This window comes from Bombus flavifrons, chromosome 17 (genome assembly GCF_040668555.2).
Source record: "Bombus flavifrons isolate JBK064 chromosome 17, iyBomFlav1_principal, whole genome shotgun sequence".
Taxonomy (NCBI): Eukaryota; Metazoa; Arthropoda; class Insecta; order Hymenoptera; family Apidae; genus Bombus; species Bombus flavifrons.
This window is the reverse complement of record NC_138458.1, coordinates 3,509,444-3,522,745: the sequence shown is the minus strand read 5'-3', so window position 1 is coordinate 3,522,745 and position 13,302 is coordinate 3,509,444. Positions and strand designations below refer to the sequence as shown.

The following is a 13,302-nucleotide window of genomic DNA, read 5'->3' as shown; positions in this document are numbered from 1 at the left end:
TTTAGTGTCTTTTAGAGGGAGAGCCATGTTGTATCTCCACCTAGTGTCTGCGGTTTGTCCATTTAAATTTTCTTCGTAGAGTACAGTTTTGGTCCCTATTTTTCTTTTTATGTGATAAATTATTGGGATGTTATTTTGGTCTTGGAGGTAGCTTTTCGTCTAGCTATAGGAAAGCTTCTAGGGGGATGTAGCCTGTTGCCAGAGTATTTTTGTAATATGCGTTATTTGGGAATAAGCAACTGAAGATCAAGCTATTTTCTTTTATTTTTGCCGCTTGCGCGAATTGGTTTCTTATTAATTTTAAGATGTGACAGTCTATGCGGTGAATGTTGGCTAGGTCGTAGATTATTTTGTTTTTAACATATTTTTTGAATCCGCTGTGTTCGGATCTGTAAGTACTCAAGCAAGCTCTGATGCATTTTCTTTCGAATATGCGAATTTTTTCCATTTGGGAGGCTGATATGTTGTACCAGATTGGGCAGCCGTAGGTTATGATCGGTCTGATTAGTGCTTGGTAGCACAGGATTTTTACTTTCCTGTTGATATGTTTGGAGAAGAATAATATTTTTGTGTGCCAGAATGCTTTGCTGGCTTTGGAGAGTTGTATTTCGATGTGCTGCTTATAGTTTAATTTTTCGTCTATATTTATGCCTAGGTATTTTACACAGCTTTTGTGTGATATGAGCTCCCCTTCGTTTGCTTTTTCCCTTAGTTGAAATTTTGTACCGTGTTCTCTTTCTATTGGGCCGATTTTGCTTGATTTGGGTCTAAACAGTATGGTTTCGCATTTGCTTGCGTTGGTTTTTAGTTTCCATGTGCTGTAGTGATCGTTAATTTTCTCAAAAAGTTCTTGGAGTTCCGTTTTTATTGTTTTGGTTTTGCGGCCTGTTACGTAGATGATTAGGTCATCTGCGAAGGCTATGGAGCGTTTATGGGTGGATGTATTGAGATTAAAGTGGTTTAATAAGTCACTATTGTAAATACCGAAAAGTAACGGGAAATTTACTGTACCTTGTTGCAGACCGTTTTTTATGGAAAATTCTTTGCTTGATGTGTGTGAACCTTCGGTCATTACGAATGTTCTGCTTGTGATCATGTCCCAAACTATTTTGATTAGGTATTTAGGAAAGTTTTCCTTGATTAATTTGTATATGAGACCTGGGATCTAGACTGTGTCGAAAGCTTTTTCGAGGTCTATTAAGCAGGCGGCTGCTCGTTGTTTTGCGTTTAGCGCCCAGCAGATGTCCGACATAAGTTTGTTTATTGCGTGAATTGTGGAGTGTTTGTGTCGGAAGCCAGATTGATTTTCTGGGATTATGTCACTTTTTGAGCAGAAGGAGGTGAGGGGGTTGTTTATGATTATTTCAAATACTTTGCTTATGTTGGGGAGGAGACTTATGGGTCGTAGGTTTGCGGGTGATGAGCCGTCTTTATCTTTTTTTGTTATAGCTATCAATTTGGCTTTTTTCCATTTTCTGGGGAAATATGTGTTGTTTAGTGCATTGTTGAAGAGTACTGTGTAGTACCATTTTATTTTGTTCGGTAGGCGCTTGAGTAAAATGTTTGGGATGCCGTCGAAGCCGGAGGATTTTTTGTTGTTTAATTTGGAGAAGATTTTGTTTAGTTGATTGTAATTTATGAAGTAGTTTATTTCTGGTTCCGGTTCTTTGGGATTGTCTACGGTGTTTTCGTTTGAGAATGCGCAGACTATTTTGTTTAGCGTTATGTCGTGTTCCATTTCATTTTTGAGTTTGTTTGTTTCGGCGATGATAATTCTGTTTAGTTGTTCTCGGCCCAGGTGTTCGTTTTGTGTGTGTGTTTTGGAAAAGTGGGTGCCGATAATGTCTAGTTTTTCTGTTGATTTGGCTATTATGAAGTTACCCTCGGTGTCTCTGATGGTGTTGCGTGTCGTTAAACCTGCTTCTTGGATGAGGGAAGCTTTTTCTGGGGGCAATTTGAGAGGTGGGATGGGGTTTTGTCCTTTTGGCCTGAAGATTTGATTTATTTGTGGAAACATGTTGGCTGTGTCGTTTTTGGAAATGTTTTTTATTTTGTTTGTCCAGTGATGGTTTATGGAGCTTGCGAATTCTTGTTTCAGTTGTGTTTTTATTTCGTATAGAAGGTACTTTAGAAATTCTAATTCTTCTCTTTTGTCATAAGAATAGTTGAATTTTATATTGTTTACTTTGGAGAGTATGTAGCTTTTGTCTCGTTGTAGCTCTTTTATTTTGTTGTTGATATAGGGCTCGCATGAATTTTCTTGTTTTACGATTGGCACGGATTTTTGGAGAGCGATTTGTGTATGTTTTTCTATTTCGTCTAGGAATGAGTCGATTTGACTGTTAGTTAGATTGGCGTTGTTGTAGATCTTTAGGTCGCAGTTCTGTTCGAGTATGTTTTGGAGTTTTTTCCAATCGGTCTTTTTGTAATTGTACTTGGGTGCCTCGGTCTGTGTTTCGAGTGTTAGGAGGTCCGATGTATTCTTTTTTATGGCGCTAACCACTGCGCTGCGTCGTCCTACTTTAAATACTGTCGAGTGGCGGTACTTGTTGTCGAGTGCCGCCACACGCTGATAGGCGGCGTCCGTGAGATGACCTGTGGGTACGAGTGCGGCATATAGATGGCGACCACGCGGCGAATCCTAGGTTCGGCATCCCATATATCGGGCATACACCAATGCCATCTGTAGTGGATAATATATTTTTTCATTATCGGCAGAACATTTTCTGTTGATTTTATTGATATATTGGATTAATCACTTCTTAAAAGTTACTCAGTGTTGAAACAACATCAAAACAGTTTACGCAATATATTTCAAACATCCCAACGAACGTATACTGTTTCGTAAAAAATCTGTTAAATCCATTGACAGTGAAACGATATTTCATGTACGGTTCTTGCAAGAATTATTGTTATTTAAGACTTAGGAAGACGTATATACAGCAACCACGCACACTGTGCATTTCTGGCGCGCGCTTCCATTCAGTAACTACTTCGGCGGACTGGACTGCCGAAGCGAACGGGTTAACAGTCAACAATCAACAATCACGCTTCTCGAATGTTGAATTTGAAACGGAATGAATCTTTTGTTGAAAACCAAACGGATCCTTTTCTTTGTTACCCCTCGATATCACCACTACGAACGCGTTTGTTAGATGTCCGCGATCGTTGCCACGTATGCATTCTTCCGTAGGGAAGAACCGTAGGGATATCGATGGTACATTAGGCATGTTGGCCTTACGCTTTGATGGTATAGCTATTTGTATCACGAAGCCGTCGGAAAGTTCCGTCGTCGAGTGCCACCACACAACTTTGCATTACTTTTTCCACCTTATGGCGCATCCCCTCAAACCAATAATCCCTTCTCAGTTTTAGTTGTAAACAATTAAACATCGGCCGTAATATCCCCGTGCTGGGGTAACTCTCCTTACAGGGACGAATGTAGGTTAACCTGAGCAATAGAGTGAAGAGCGATTCCAAATCGAACGGTACATGGGTAGTGGCTTACCTCGTACAAGTCGTAGAGAAGAAGGTTATGGGATTCGCAGACGTAAACTATCCTGCGAGACGTTTTATAAGAAAAATCGTAGATTATACATTAAACCTGCTTACTCAATGAATCCTATACCGGCATATCGAAAACTGCTTTATGGAATTTCTGAGTAAAGAGGATTAGTATTTTCTCTAATCCTTTGCCTCCATACACATCTGCCTTCTTTGGAATAGTCCGGCTCTCCTACCTCCCAAGTTGTAAACTTTACAATGCGGACCTCATCAAGAGGCTAATTAACACACTAAGTGTTCGGTGGATACGCTCTAAAGTTATCATCTGCTGGTATCAATCGGTAACACCAGTGGATATGCGCCCACGAGGGTGTACAGTTACAAGATTGGAAGGAATAAATTCCCATCTCACCAAAAACCATGGTGAGAAGGAAAACCACTGGACGAAGAGTTAATATATAAGGACCAGGCGAAACTTCTTCAAGGAGCCTTAAAGCAGTCTTCATCCGAGCGTCATACTCTTCGTGTTATATTATACAGTGCAAATAAATCAATTACACATAACATTACTCTTCATCTTTAATCTACCTCCAACTCGAGTGTTAATAGCGTTCACGGTTCGCGATATTAACCGATCAGTTGCAACCTGACTGAATGTCACCTAGTAGTTGAGAATCGCAACACAGACCGCGCACTGGAATATTTAGACCGATTTCTCACTGTCGATAAAGAACATAGCCGAACACCCTGTATATGAACCGACGCGTGATAGGACACTTCCGATAGAGTAACTTGAAAGTAATAACTAATGAAACTTGGGAAAGATTAATAACGGCACTGTCACAGAATAAAAATTTGGACTGTATTACATAATATTTAATTAATTGGATTTACAACGAATTCTGCTTTCGTGTTATCAGCACTGTTGTTTTTCGGCAAAAAGTGGGAGAGTGTTTACTTCGACAAAGCTCTCGCCCTTCAGTTGTGTTCGTGTCGACCACGTGAATTCCCCGTAAATAATTATTTTCGATTACTTTCACTGGACGAAAATAGTATAATCGCACATAAGTGGAATGTATGGTATGTGATCCTTATACAGATACAGCTTTCATATGATTCTGATATCGATGAAGAAGGCGGTTTGTTTAACAAATGATAGCAACTTCCTTTCCCTTCTTTCATCAATAAGTAAATGTGATTTCTAGCATATCGTTGTATTTGGTCTCATCTTAATCAGCAAAATTTCACAAGTACGTCAGTAAAAATTTAATTTTAAAGAATTTCAAACAGTAATCAAATTTCACTGTTGCATTAGTATTGCCTCATCGATATTTGAATTCGGGTCAGATTGCATTACTCGACAGTCCAATGCCTTGATGCATCAAGGGGAAAGATAGCGGGGGTAATTACCAAGCATTAAATGACGTACACTTTCAAGTAACGTCAACTATGGCGTTGCCCACATTTTTCCAGCTTTTTAAAATAAATACATACAGTATCTACAATTCCCTTCTTTAATCATTTATTAAGTAAATAAATCATATGCCGGAAATCTGCAATAATTGCAACAAATTCGTGACCTAAATTTCGCAATTAAAGAGTAAAATAGAAATAGAAACGACCTATTCCTGAAGCCAGTGACAATAAAGAGTTAATCGTGACAAACGTAGAAAAGAATAATGCGAGTGAAAGAGAATGGGAAAGAGGGACTGAGAGTTGAAGTGTTTGGCAACATATAAAATATGGAGCCACGTAATGAGCTCCTTCAGCTGAAAAATCAAATTTTCTTACTTTTAATTTGTAATGAATAGAACTTTCGCCAATTGTTTGTTAGATGTTTTCAATTAAAATGAAAAAAGCACGATACATTTCGTAGCACATTTGCTCATGCTAAAAGTTATTTAATGCTCATTGGTAAGTAAATATAATTGAAAATACACCGCGTCTGGTCTCATTTTAATCAAAAAGATTTTACAAATACGTTGGTAGAAGTTTAATCTAAAAAAAATTTTAAAGAAACATATGTTATCTCAGTAATATCTGACATCCGGTCATATTACACTAGCTAGAAAAATTTACCGATTGTCCAGCTGGACAAATTGTAAAATACAAATTATGATTTAATGACGATTATGTGAATATGAAAAGAAGATTCTTTTTCTTTCCTGGAGATCTCCTTCCTTCTTTCGTTTCTGGATTCATGCACGACTAACGTTATAAACATATCAATGATATGCTATATATGTACATATTTTAAACAAAAGCGAAAGGGGAAATAAGCAACTAACTAACTAAAGCGAAAAGATAGGAAAAGCGAAACATCTCCGAAGAAGCTGAATTTTACATTGAATTTGAACGTCCGACGAGGACTGGGAAAATGTTCCACTGGTCAACGTATTACCAATTTTCTTTATTACCTTTATTCACAAAGAACTTAAATTACAAGATCAATATGATAATGACTAAAATACCACAGTAAAAATTAAATATTGTTATGGATCCAACATTGGTTGTTATTTTTGAACATTTGCTGATTATAATTTTCGTCATTTTTAAATAGGCAAATACGAAGATTATAATATATCTTCCACTTACAGAAACTGTTCTAAATTTCTCTAATCATCCTTAAGTTTCATTGTTCTGTGAATTTTCATACGTCATCAAGAACGGTCTTTCCGAAGTAGGACATAGAAATTTTTTAAATAACGTAGTGAAAGCCCTACTCTTGTTACCAACTGGTTCCAACAAATTGTTCCACAGATTATTCGCATCTTGGGAAACACAAAACATTTCTGATTATCAACGTAACACTCATTAAATAATTGTATAGTTTCATCTGTTATACTCACATAGTGCATGTAGTTTTTGACTCCAATGAAAGCAATCAGCGTTAAGATATGAGAGGTCGGTAAATCCATCCTCGGCAAGAGGTATTTTTCCATCTTCCAGAGTCGGTAAAATTACTACGGTGAAGTCATTTCTATGAAATTCTGGATAATTAGCGACTTCTTCGTCAATCTCTTGCCATCTAAAAAAATGAAACAATCTGGAATATTCTTCATATGCATCTTAAAATAGATATCAAACGGTACTTGAAATATGTTAGGGAAATAATATCGCATAAATGTGAAATAATAAAAATAAGCTGATTGCGGTACGAATGCGGTAAGAGACAGAAGTAAAATTGCTTTGCTAGTTACCAAGTCTTCGCATTTTTTCAGTATAAACATCTCACATTTTGGCTTCGCAATTACACTTCGTGATCATTTGGATTATCGTAGGAACTAAAAGTTCGTATTAATTAGAATAAATGCCGCATTCCTAATCGGGATAGACGCCATATTGATTTAGTAAAGGCTAGAGGTGTATTTAAACTGTTTCGCACTGAAGGAGAATTGTCGATGATTCCTTTACAAAGAAAAAGAAGGATGAAAGCAAGCGTATTTGCACCATATCCATACGACACTTTCACGGAATTGGTCAATAGCCTCTTTGCGTCTCGATAATTTCTGCGTTCACTCGTCGTTCGAGTAAGGGTCTCGCCGATCTTCGTGATAAGAGAAACGAAATGTTAGAGGTCCTGCGTAACACCAAGCTTCTGGTTGATCAGTGAGGGGACCTTGTCGTGTTTATTGCTACGCGTAAACTCGATCGGCAAACTCGCGCGGGCCGCGAGATATCACTAGGCGCGTCCTGCGCGTATCTCACTTACCCCACCATCGAACCTTTCGCACGACTTCCGCGCATGCTCACGAAATGTCGAAAGTGCTGAGTTTATATTAGCCATCGAGGCAACGACATTTAGGATACCCCCGAACGGGACGATCGCGGTGCATGTATCAAATTTGTATAAACATTGTTTATATGCGCAATTATGTATTAATTGCTTATGGTGGCAATGGACTAGAGGAAACATTGATCCTCTCTACTCGAAAATTTAATGGGACGATTTTCGGGTTACTGTTATGGATTTTAATGAATAAGGAGATTTAACGTCTAACCTATGATATTCCTTACAAGGATGGTTTATGTTTTCGAATGCCATAATCTTTTTCTCTACGACTTGTACGAGGTAAGCTGCGGATCTACATTCGTTCGTGTAAAAAAACAAAGCGCGATTCTGTTGTTCTCGATTCTCATCTTATTTTAGCTTTAAGAATCTGTACCGAAACTTACCTGCTGTATAAGACGAGTATCGATAAGTTTGTGGTGTTTCAAGTACAGTACTTGTTGGTATCGGTTAGTAAAGAATCAATATTTTGATTAACTGAACAATAACTAATACCTTTGCCTTTGATATTAATCGATAACAGATTGAAATTCGTAGATCGCTGTCGATAACATCGATACCGCATTGATCACATCACGAGATATGTGTTATATGAATTCGAACTCGTCGTCTGAATACACGCTCATAATATACATTTATAAATATACTTATCAGTGTTTCTTCACCCAAAGTCGAGCCCGACAATGCCCGAGTCGTCAATAAGATCTTAATGTGAATTGAAATGAAAGATGATGAATCTATGTCGTACTCTAATAACTCTTTTAATAAAGTTATTCACCAACATATCACAAGACTGAAATAAGCTTAAATATAAAATAAAAATTAAAGTAATTGGGCACAAAAGTGGCTGCACCTCCGATTTTGATGAAATTTAACTATGATGTAAAACTCATCATTCGAAACAACATTATACTATAAACATTATACCATTACCCGACTTTAGCTTCCGAGATATTTGCAAAAATCTGCTGCTAATACTACATTGAATCTTATCTATACATGCACGTCCATGGTAACGTATGCGGCAGCGTGGTGCAATCGCTTATCCACTGTTTCTATAAACACATCATAGCTGGTGTGAAACGATCTGTATAACGGATGAACTCCTGGAAAAGCGAAAAAGTTTGACAAAATACGGGACGAAGGCAATGCTAGTCAATGTCGACGGCTAATAGCCTCACGCGTTTTGCGGTTCCATTATACAGAGCGACAGGTGAGACATTCGGTAACACTGAGTACCATTGCCGTCACCGCGTGTTTTGTCAAAGTTCTTCGCAGTTACATTAAAAACAAAACATGATTTTCCGGCTTTATTGATGCTTTCCTTAGCAAAAATGTTTGTTCTATGTTTGTGCTAGTGTTAGATTCTCTTGTAGACCTTTAATTTTTTAAATAAGTTGGAAAATCTAAGCAAAAGAATGACGCGTTCTAAGCGTCCTTCTCACTTTAATCATTGTCTACACATATTTAAATGTCTGTAATACAATAACAGTACATATCATTTTATTCAAGAGAGTCCACAGCATTTTTTGTCCAAAACACATCTCGATAGCTACTAATGTAAAGAAACAAAACATTCGCAAAGTTGCGAATTTGAATATTTCTTACATTTTTTTCTCAAAATTGAGTTTTTCAAAAGCTGTCTGTTCTAGCAAAAAATGGTTGGCCAACTTGTATTTAGCTCAAAAGTATGTACATGAATCACTTGTTGAAGGTTGCAAAACTAACTGCGTGTTCAAGAGCGTAATCCGTATTGAATGTAGATCAGTCTTTCAATTAGGCCGTTGTTAAAGTCTGATGGTAGTCAGCCTCCTCACGGTGTGACGACTGGATTGCTCAGTATTACTACTTTTCTAGAGTAGGGTTCGGCTTTGTATAGTTTTTGACAACCGCCAATACATGTAAGACTTGTGCATTCAAAATATTTTTTTACGTTTTCGATGTAGTTTCGGGTTAGAAAAAAAAAAAAAAAAAGAAAAAAACCGGAATAAGTACTAAACAGTTCGCCCGTTATAGAGATTATTTGCAGGTCGCAGCGATGTGTTTATAGACACACAACAGTAGATGAGTGGTCACACCATGCTGACGCAAACGTTGCCTTATAAGTCATATTCAACATAGTAGTAGCAGCAGCTTTCTCTAAATATTTCGGAAACTAAGTGAGTTTACCCCCTATAGGAAAAATGTTGAGTTTCACAACATACTTAAGCTTCATTCAAATGGGAATTGTAGTCCCATAATTTATGTATAATTACTAAGATTAACAAAATTCTTGTAAGTGTTTAATCCTCAAACACAAAATATTTAAAAAGTTAAATTCGGAAAATTATACAAACCTCTCTATTATTTTATAATATTCCGGTCTGTGATCTCTAAATTGTAAAGCAAACAAACATGAACATTCAATCATGGATGACAAATAGCACAGGAACGACTCTTTTCCTTGGTGTGCAGCAACCAGTTCCTTTAAGTGAGGTGGTGGTATAAGAGCAACAAAAGTTCTTGGTAAATTGTCTCTTAATATTCTAAGAGTATGAATTAAATCTATTTTGTGATCATTTAACATAGTCCATGGAGAAGTAGCACACGTATTAATGCAAAAATCATTACTTCCAATCATCAACGAAATCAACTGGAAAACATAAAAATGTAGATACTATTGCTTAAACGTTTAAATATTAAATGAAATTATAAATTTTGATTAAGGAAAGGAAAAATTTGTCCAATTTCATACTGGCATTTATATATATGTATATAATTACTTTGTCCACGAACATACGAACCTTCCAGTGTTTGTTAATATCTATCCTCGGGTCATCTTTCATTTTATTGACCAGATATGTCGCCATGAAAGTTATATCTTTAGATATGGCTCCACCTTCAGCAACGTTTAACTGCGCAGCTGGATCAGTACTTATAGCGTCCCCAAGTGAATAACCTATTAATTTAGGATTGAATTCCTGCATATAGAAAAATCAGACTGTGAAAGATTTCAGTATTCGCATTAATGGCGATAACACAAATCATATGCGTAAACAATGCAGATGTAAGAAATGAACAAACTTTAAGAATATTAGGGAGAGTCAGGTACTGTCGCCAAGTTCCTTGACCGCCGATACTGCCTACTATGCCTCTATTTTCAATGTTCACTTCGAACGTATATATCGAAGTAACTCCAGCGCCGATTGTCAAGGAATCACCCATTGCAGCAATGACATCTATGTCTCCTGGTCTTAAATGGTGAACCGACTCGGGAACTTTCGAAGACCTGCCGGCTAAACAAATTAACATAAACACTTTAGAATAGATATGAACTTCAAAACATAAGCATCAATTTTACTATTTTTAAACTACAGTGTGGTGAGGATCTTGTAATGTTACATATCTATCTTAAATAATGTTATTAATAGGACAAGACTATGAATGAACTGGAAATCACATTGACATTCTTGTAGATACTACAAATTGTGAAGAACAGCGTTCTTCACTGTAGTTTCCTGCCACAGAAATTTACCGATTGCCCTAGGATGAATTGCAAAAGTTATTGGAAATAAAAGAAATCTGCGATTTAAAATGAATAATGATTTTAAGGAATAAATACGACGATATAATATTTACAAGTGATATCATGAAGTATTTGATAACAATAATCATAAATTTGGTTAACTACCTGTAACGTTGCAAGGAAATGGGACGTGTATTGGAATTTCCTTTTGAAAGTTATTCCGTAGTTGAGACATTCGATCCTTATTTGTTGTGCCTACAAAATAGTCATTTTAAAACAATTTATAAAAATACTTCATCGGTGATGTAACGTTACTCGCGATATGTTAAAACTCCGATCAAGTAATTGCAACGAAAGATTTCAAAACTTCTAAAAACTTTATCGGATTCGTTCCAAATTTTAGACATACAGATGTATAATCTTGGTACTTGTACCTTATAGTAATAAGACCATTGTTTTCACTTCTTCAAATTTAACGTGCATATTTTAATTGTCTAGAGTTTTAATAGCATGTGAAAACTTTCATGAGCTACTGTATATTTTCAAGATTATTATTATAAAGTAAATACGTTCGGCGACGAGGGGTAACAACACCTCCCCTTGCAACCCGTCGCTAACCAAAACCCAATTTCCATCTGAAATCACAATCAGGTTGCTGCCTCTTATAGTCGTAAAACAAGACTGACCAGTATTTTAAGAACAAATGGAAATGGTATACGGACATCTTGTGATTTCACATTTACCTAACAGCTCCTCACTCTTAGTACTCTTCAGGACTGCTGTTTAGTTTCATTACGAATTTCGAAATAAGTACGATTTACAAAATTCCACATCTCAAGAACCAGAAGAGGGGGCCACAGAATTCATAGCGTATGTTACTTGAAAATATAATCTCTACAATATTTATATGTTAGAAGAAAAATGATCCGTGCTGTGCAAGTTTTTGTCTACTTTTACCGAAAAAAATTTCGACAACTTATCATTTTATCACGAAAATATATATATTCACAATGAAACATTAGTCTATGAAAAATAAGATACACAATATTTCAATTTTCCTCCAAAAAGCATCGCTCTAACCAAAAGAAAATGATATTACTGCATAAAGACGTAACACGATATAAACTAAAACAGACGTACCGTAGGATTGCGTTAACCAATTACGATATCCACGGTAGATGGAATTAAGAATCGACGTATCCAAGGCAGTTCTCTGCGACATGGTCAGCACGCATAATTCCAATACAAGGCACAGATATAGCTTCTTCATCGTAAGTTTTCTTGCACAATCAAGTGGTCACTTTTAAGTTCCCACGGTGATAATTTATTTTTGTTGATTACAAAGGCAAAAAAATATAAATTCTTGGGATGACTGCTAACTGCTGCGCGTATTATCGAGGGCCCCTGATAGCATCGCATCCAGTCTTAGCTGTTGCTAGTTAGCGATCGTTACGAACACTATTCGTACTCGCAAAAGATTTGAAACTGTTATGCTACATGATCATAATGTGAGATAAAATGTATACTTTGATTCAGATACTCCCATCTCAATTATTTTTCTTGCTTCTGTATTTGCATTTACGTCGTCAACAAGGTCAGGAAAATTAATAAATACGGATAGGCAAAGCCTGGGCAATTTTATTTACATATTATATAACGTATATAGACTACCGTTATTTCTTATTGTACTTTAAGCATACTATAAAAATTGTATAACAAAAAAATACGTTAAATATGATAAATTCAAGTTAAAATATCTGCTAAATTAATATAGTTTTGGATAAAAATAGGTTAGTACTTTTTTATAGAGAATGCTGGAATGGATTAACGTATTAAAAGGCATATGATTTAATTTGAAAAAACAAAACTGACTTTTGCATTTTCTCTAAATTTTATTACCACATTTTTTAGTCCTTTAAATCCTAGAATCCTTATGCGAAGCATTTCCCGTATTCTCTGAAATGAAAATATTTAAATGAACGGAGTTAATACGGAAGATGTTAGTTTCTAGTTCGTTACTGGTTACTACTCACATGTTTACTCGTTGATTGCTTTGCCGAGAAGGATGAAATCACATGATATTTTTTTAACGTAACTTATTTTCTAACAGGGAACGTCATCATTAGACTAATTTATAATAGAAAAATATAATTTTACGTTGTTCTAATCGAAAGTGTATTCTATTTGAAGTTTATTAAAGTTGACACTCCTGATTTTCAAATTTCAAAATTTCAGTTCTGTTTCAGTCGCGAAATTGTGCCAACGACGTGTAACAAATTGTTTTTCTAAGACGTCTAGTTCTTCCTTTTACCGAGATTTCTGTATTTAAATAATCCAGCCATATTTGCAGAATGAAAACTAATCGAATTCTTCCGTTTGGTACATAACTTTGAAATATCTATAAACATTCATTAAATCTCACACATATATGTATGTAATGATAGCAATCTGTTGTAATAAAATGGTGAACATGTTTGTAACCCAGTTAACGATAAATAATATT

The 13,302-nt window shown here is 36.0% G+C and overlaps 1 protein-coding gene across 5 annotated transcripts in view; it reads right to left on the bottom strand.

Annotated features, from left to right (window-relative positions):
• Positions 1 to 5,901: 5,901 nt before the first annotated feature.
• LOC138188694 (phospholipase B1, membrane-associated-like) overlaps positions 5,902 to 13,302 on the bottom strand; it is a 289,810-nt gene continuing 282,409 nt past the window's right edge. For 2 of the 5 annotated variants that reach the window (XM_069130695.1, XM_069130696.1), the window contains exons 2-6: positions 10,358 to 10,569; positions 10,078 to 10,254; positions 9,631 to 9,926; positions 6,354 to 6,532; positions 5,902 to 6,275 (exon numbers count right to left, since the gene is read on the bottom strand). In XM_069130695.1, the coding sequence (XP_068986796.1) occupies positions 6,130 to 6,275; positions 6,354 to 6,532; positions 9,631 to 9,926; positions 10,078 to 10,254; positions 10,358 to 10,569 (1,010 nt within the window). In that variant the 3' untranslated portion in view covers positions 5,902 to 6,129. Of the gene's footprint in view, positions 6,297 to 6,353; positions 6,533 to 9,630; positions 9,927 to 10,077; positions 10,255 to 10,357; positions 10,570 to 10,964; positions 11,055 to 11,939; positions 12,449 to 13,302 lie in introns of those variants that run through there. The other 3 variants (XM_069130693.1, XM_069130697.1, XM_069130694.1) reach the window with 3 other exon arrangements.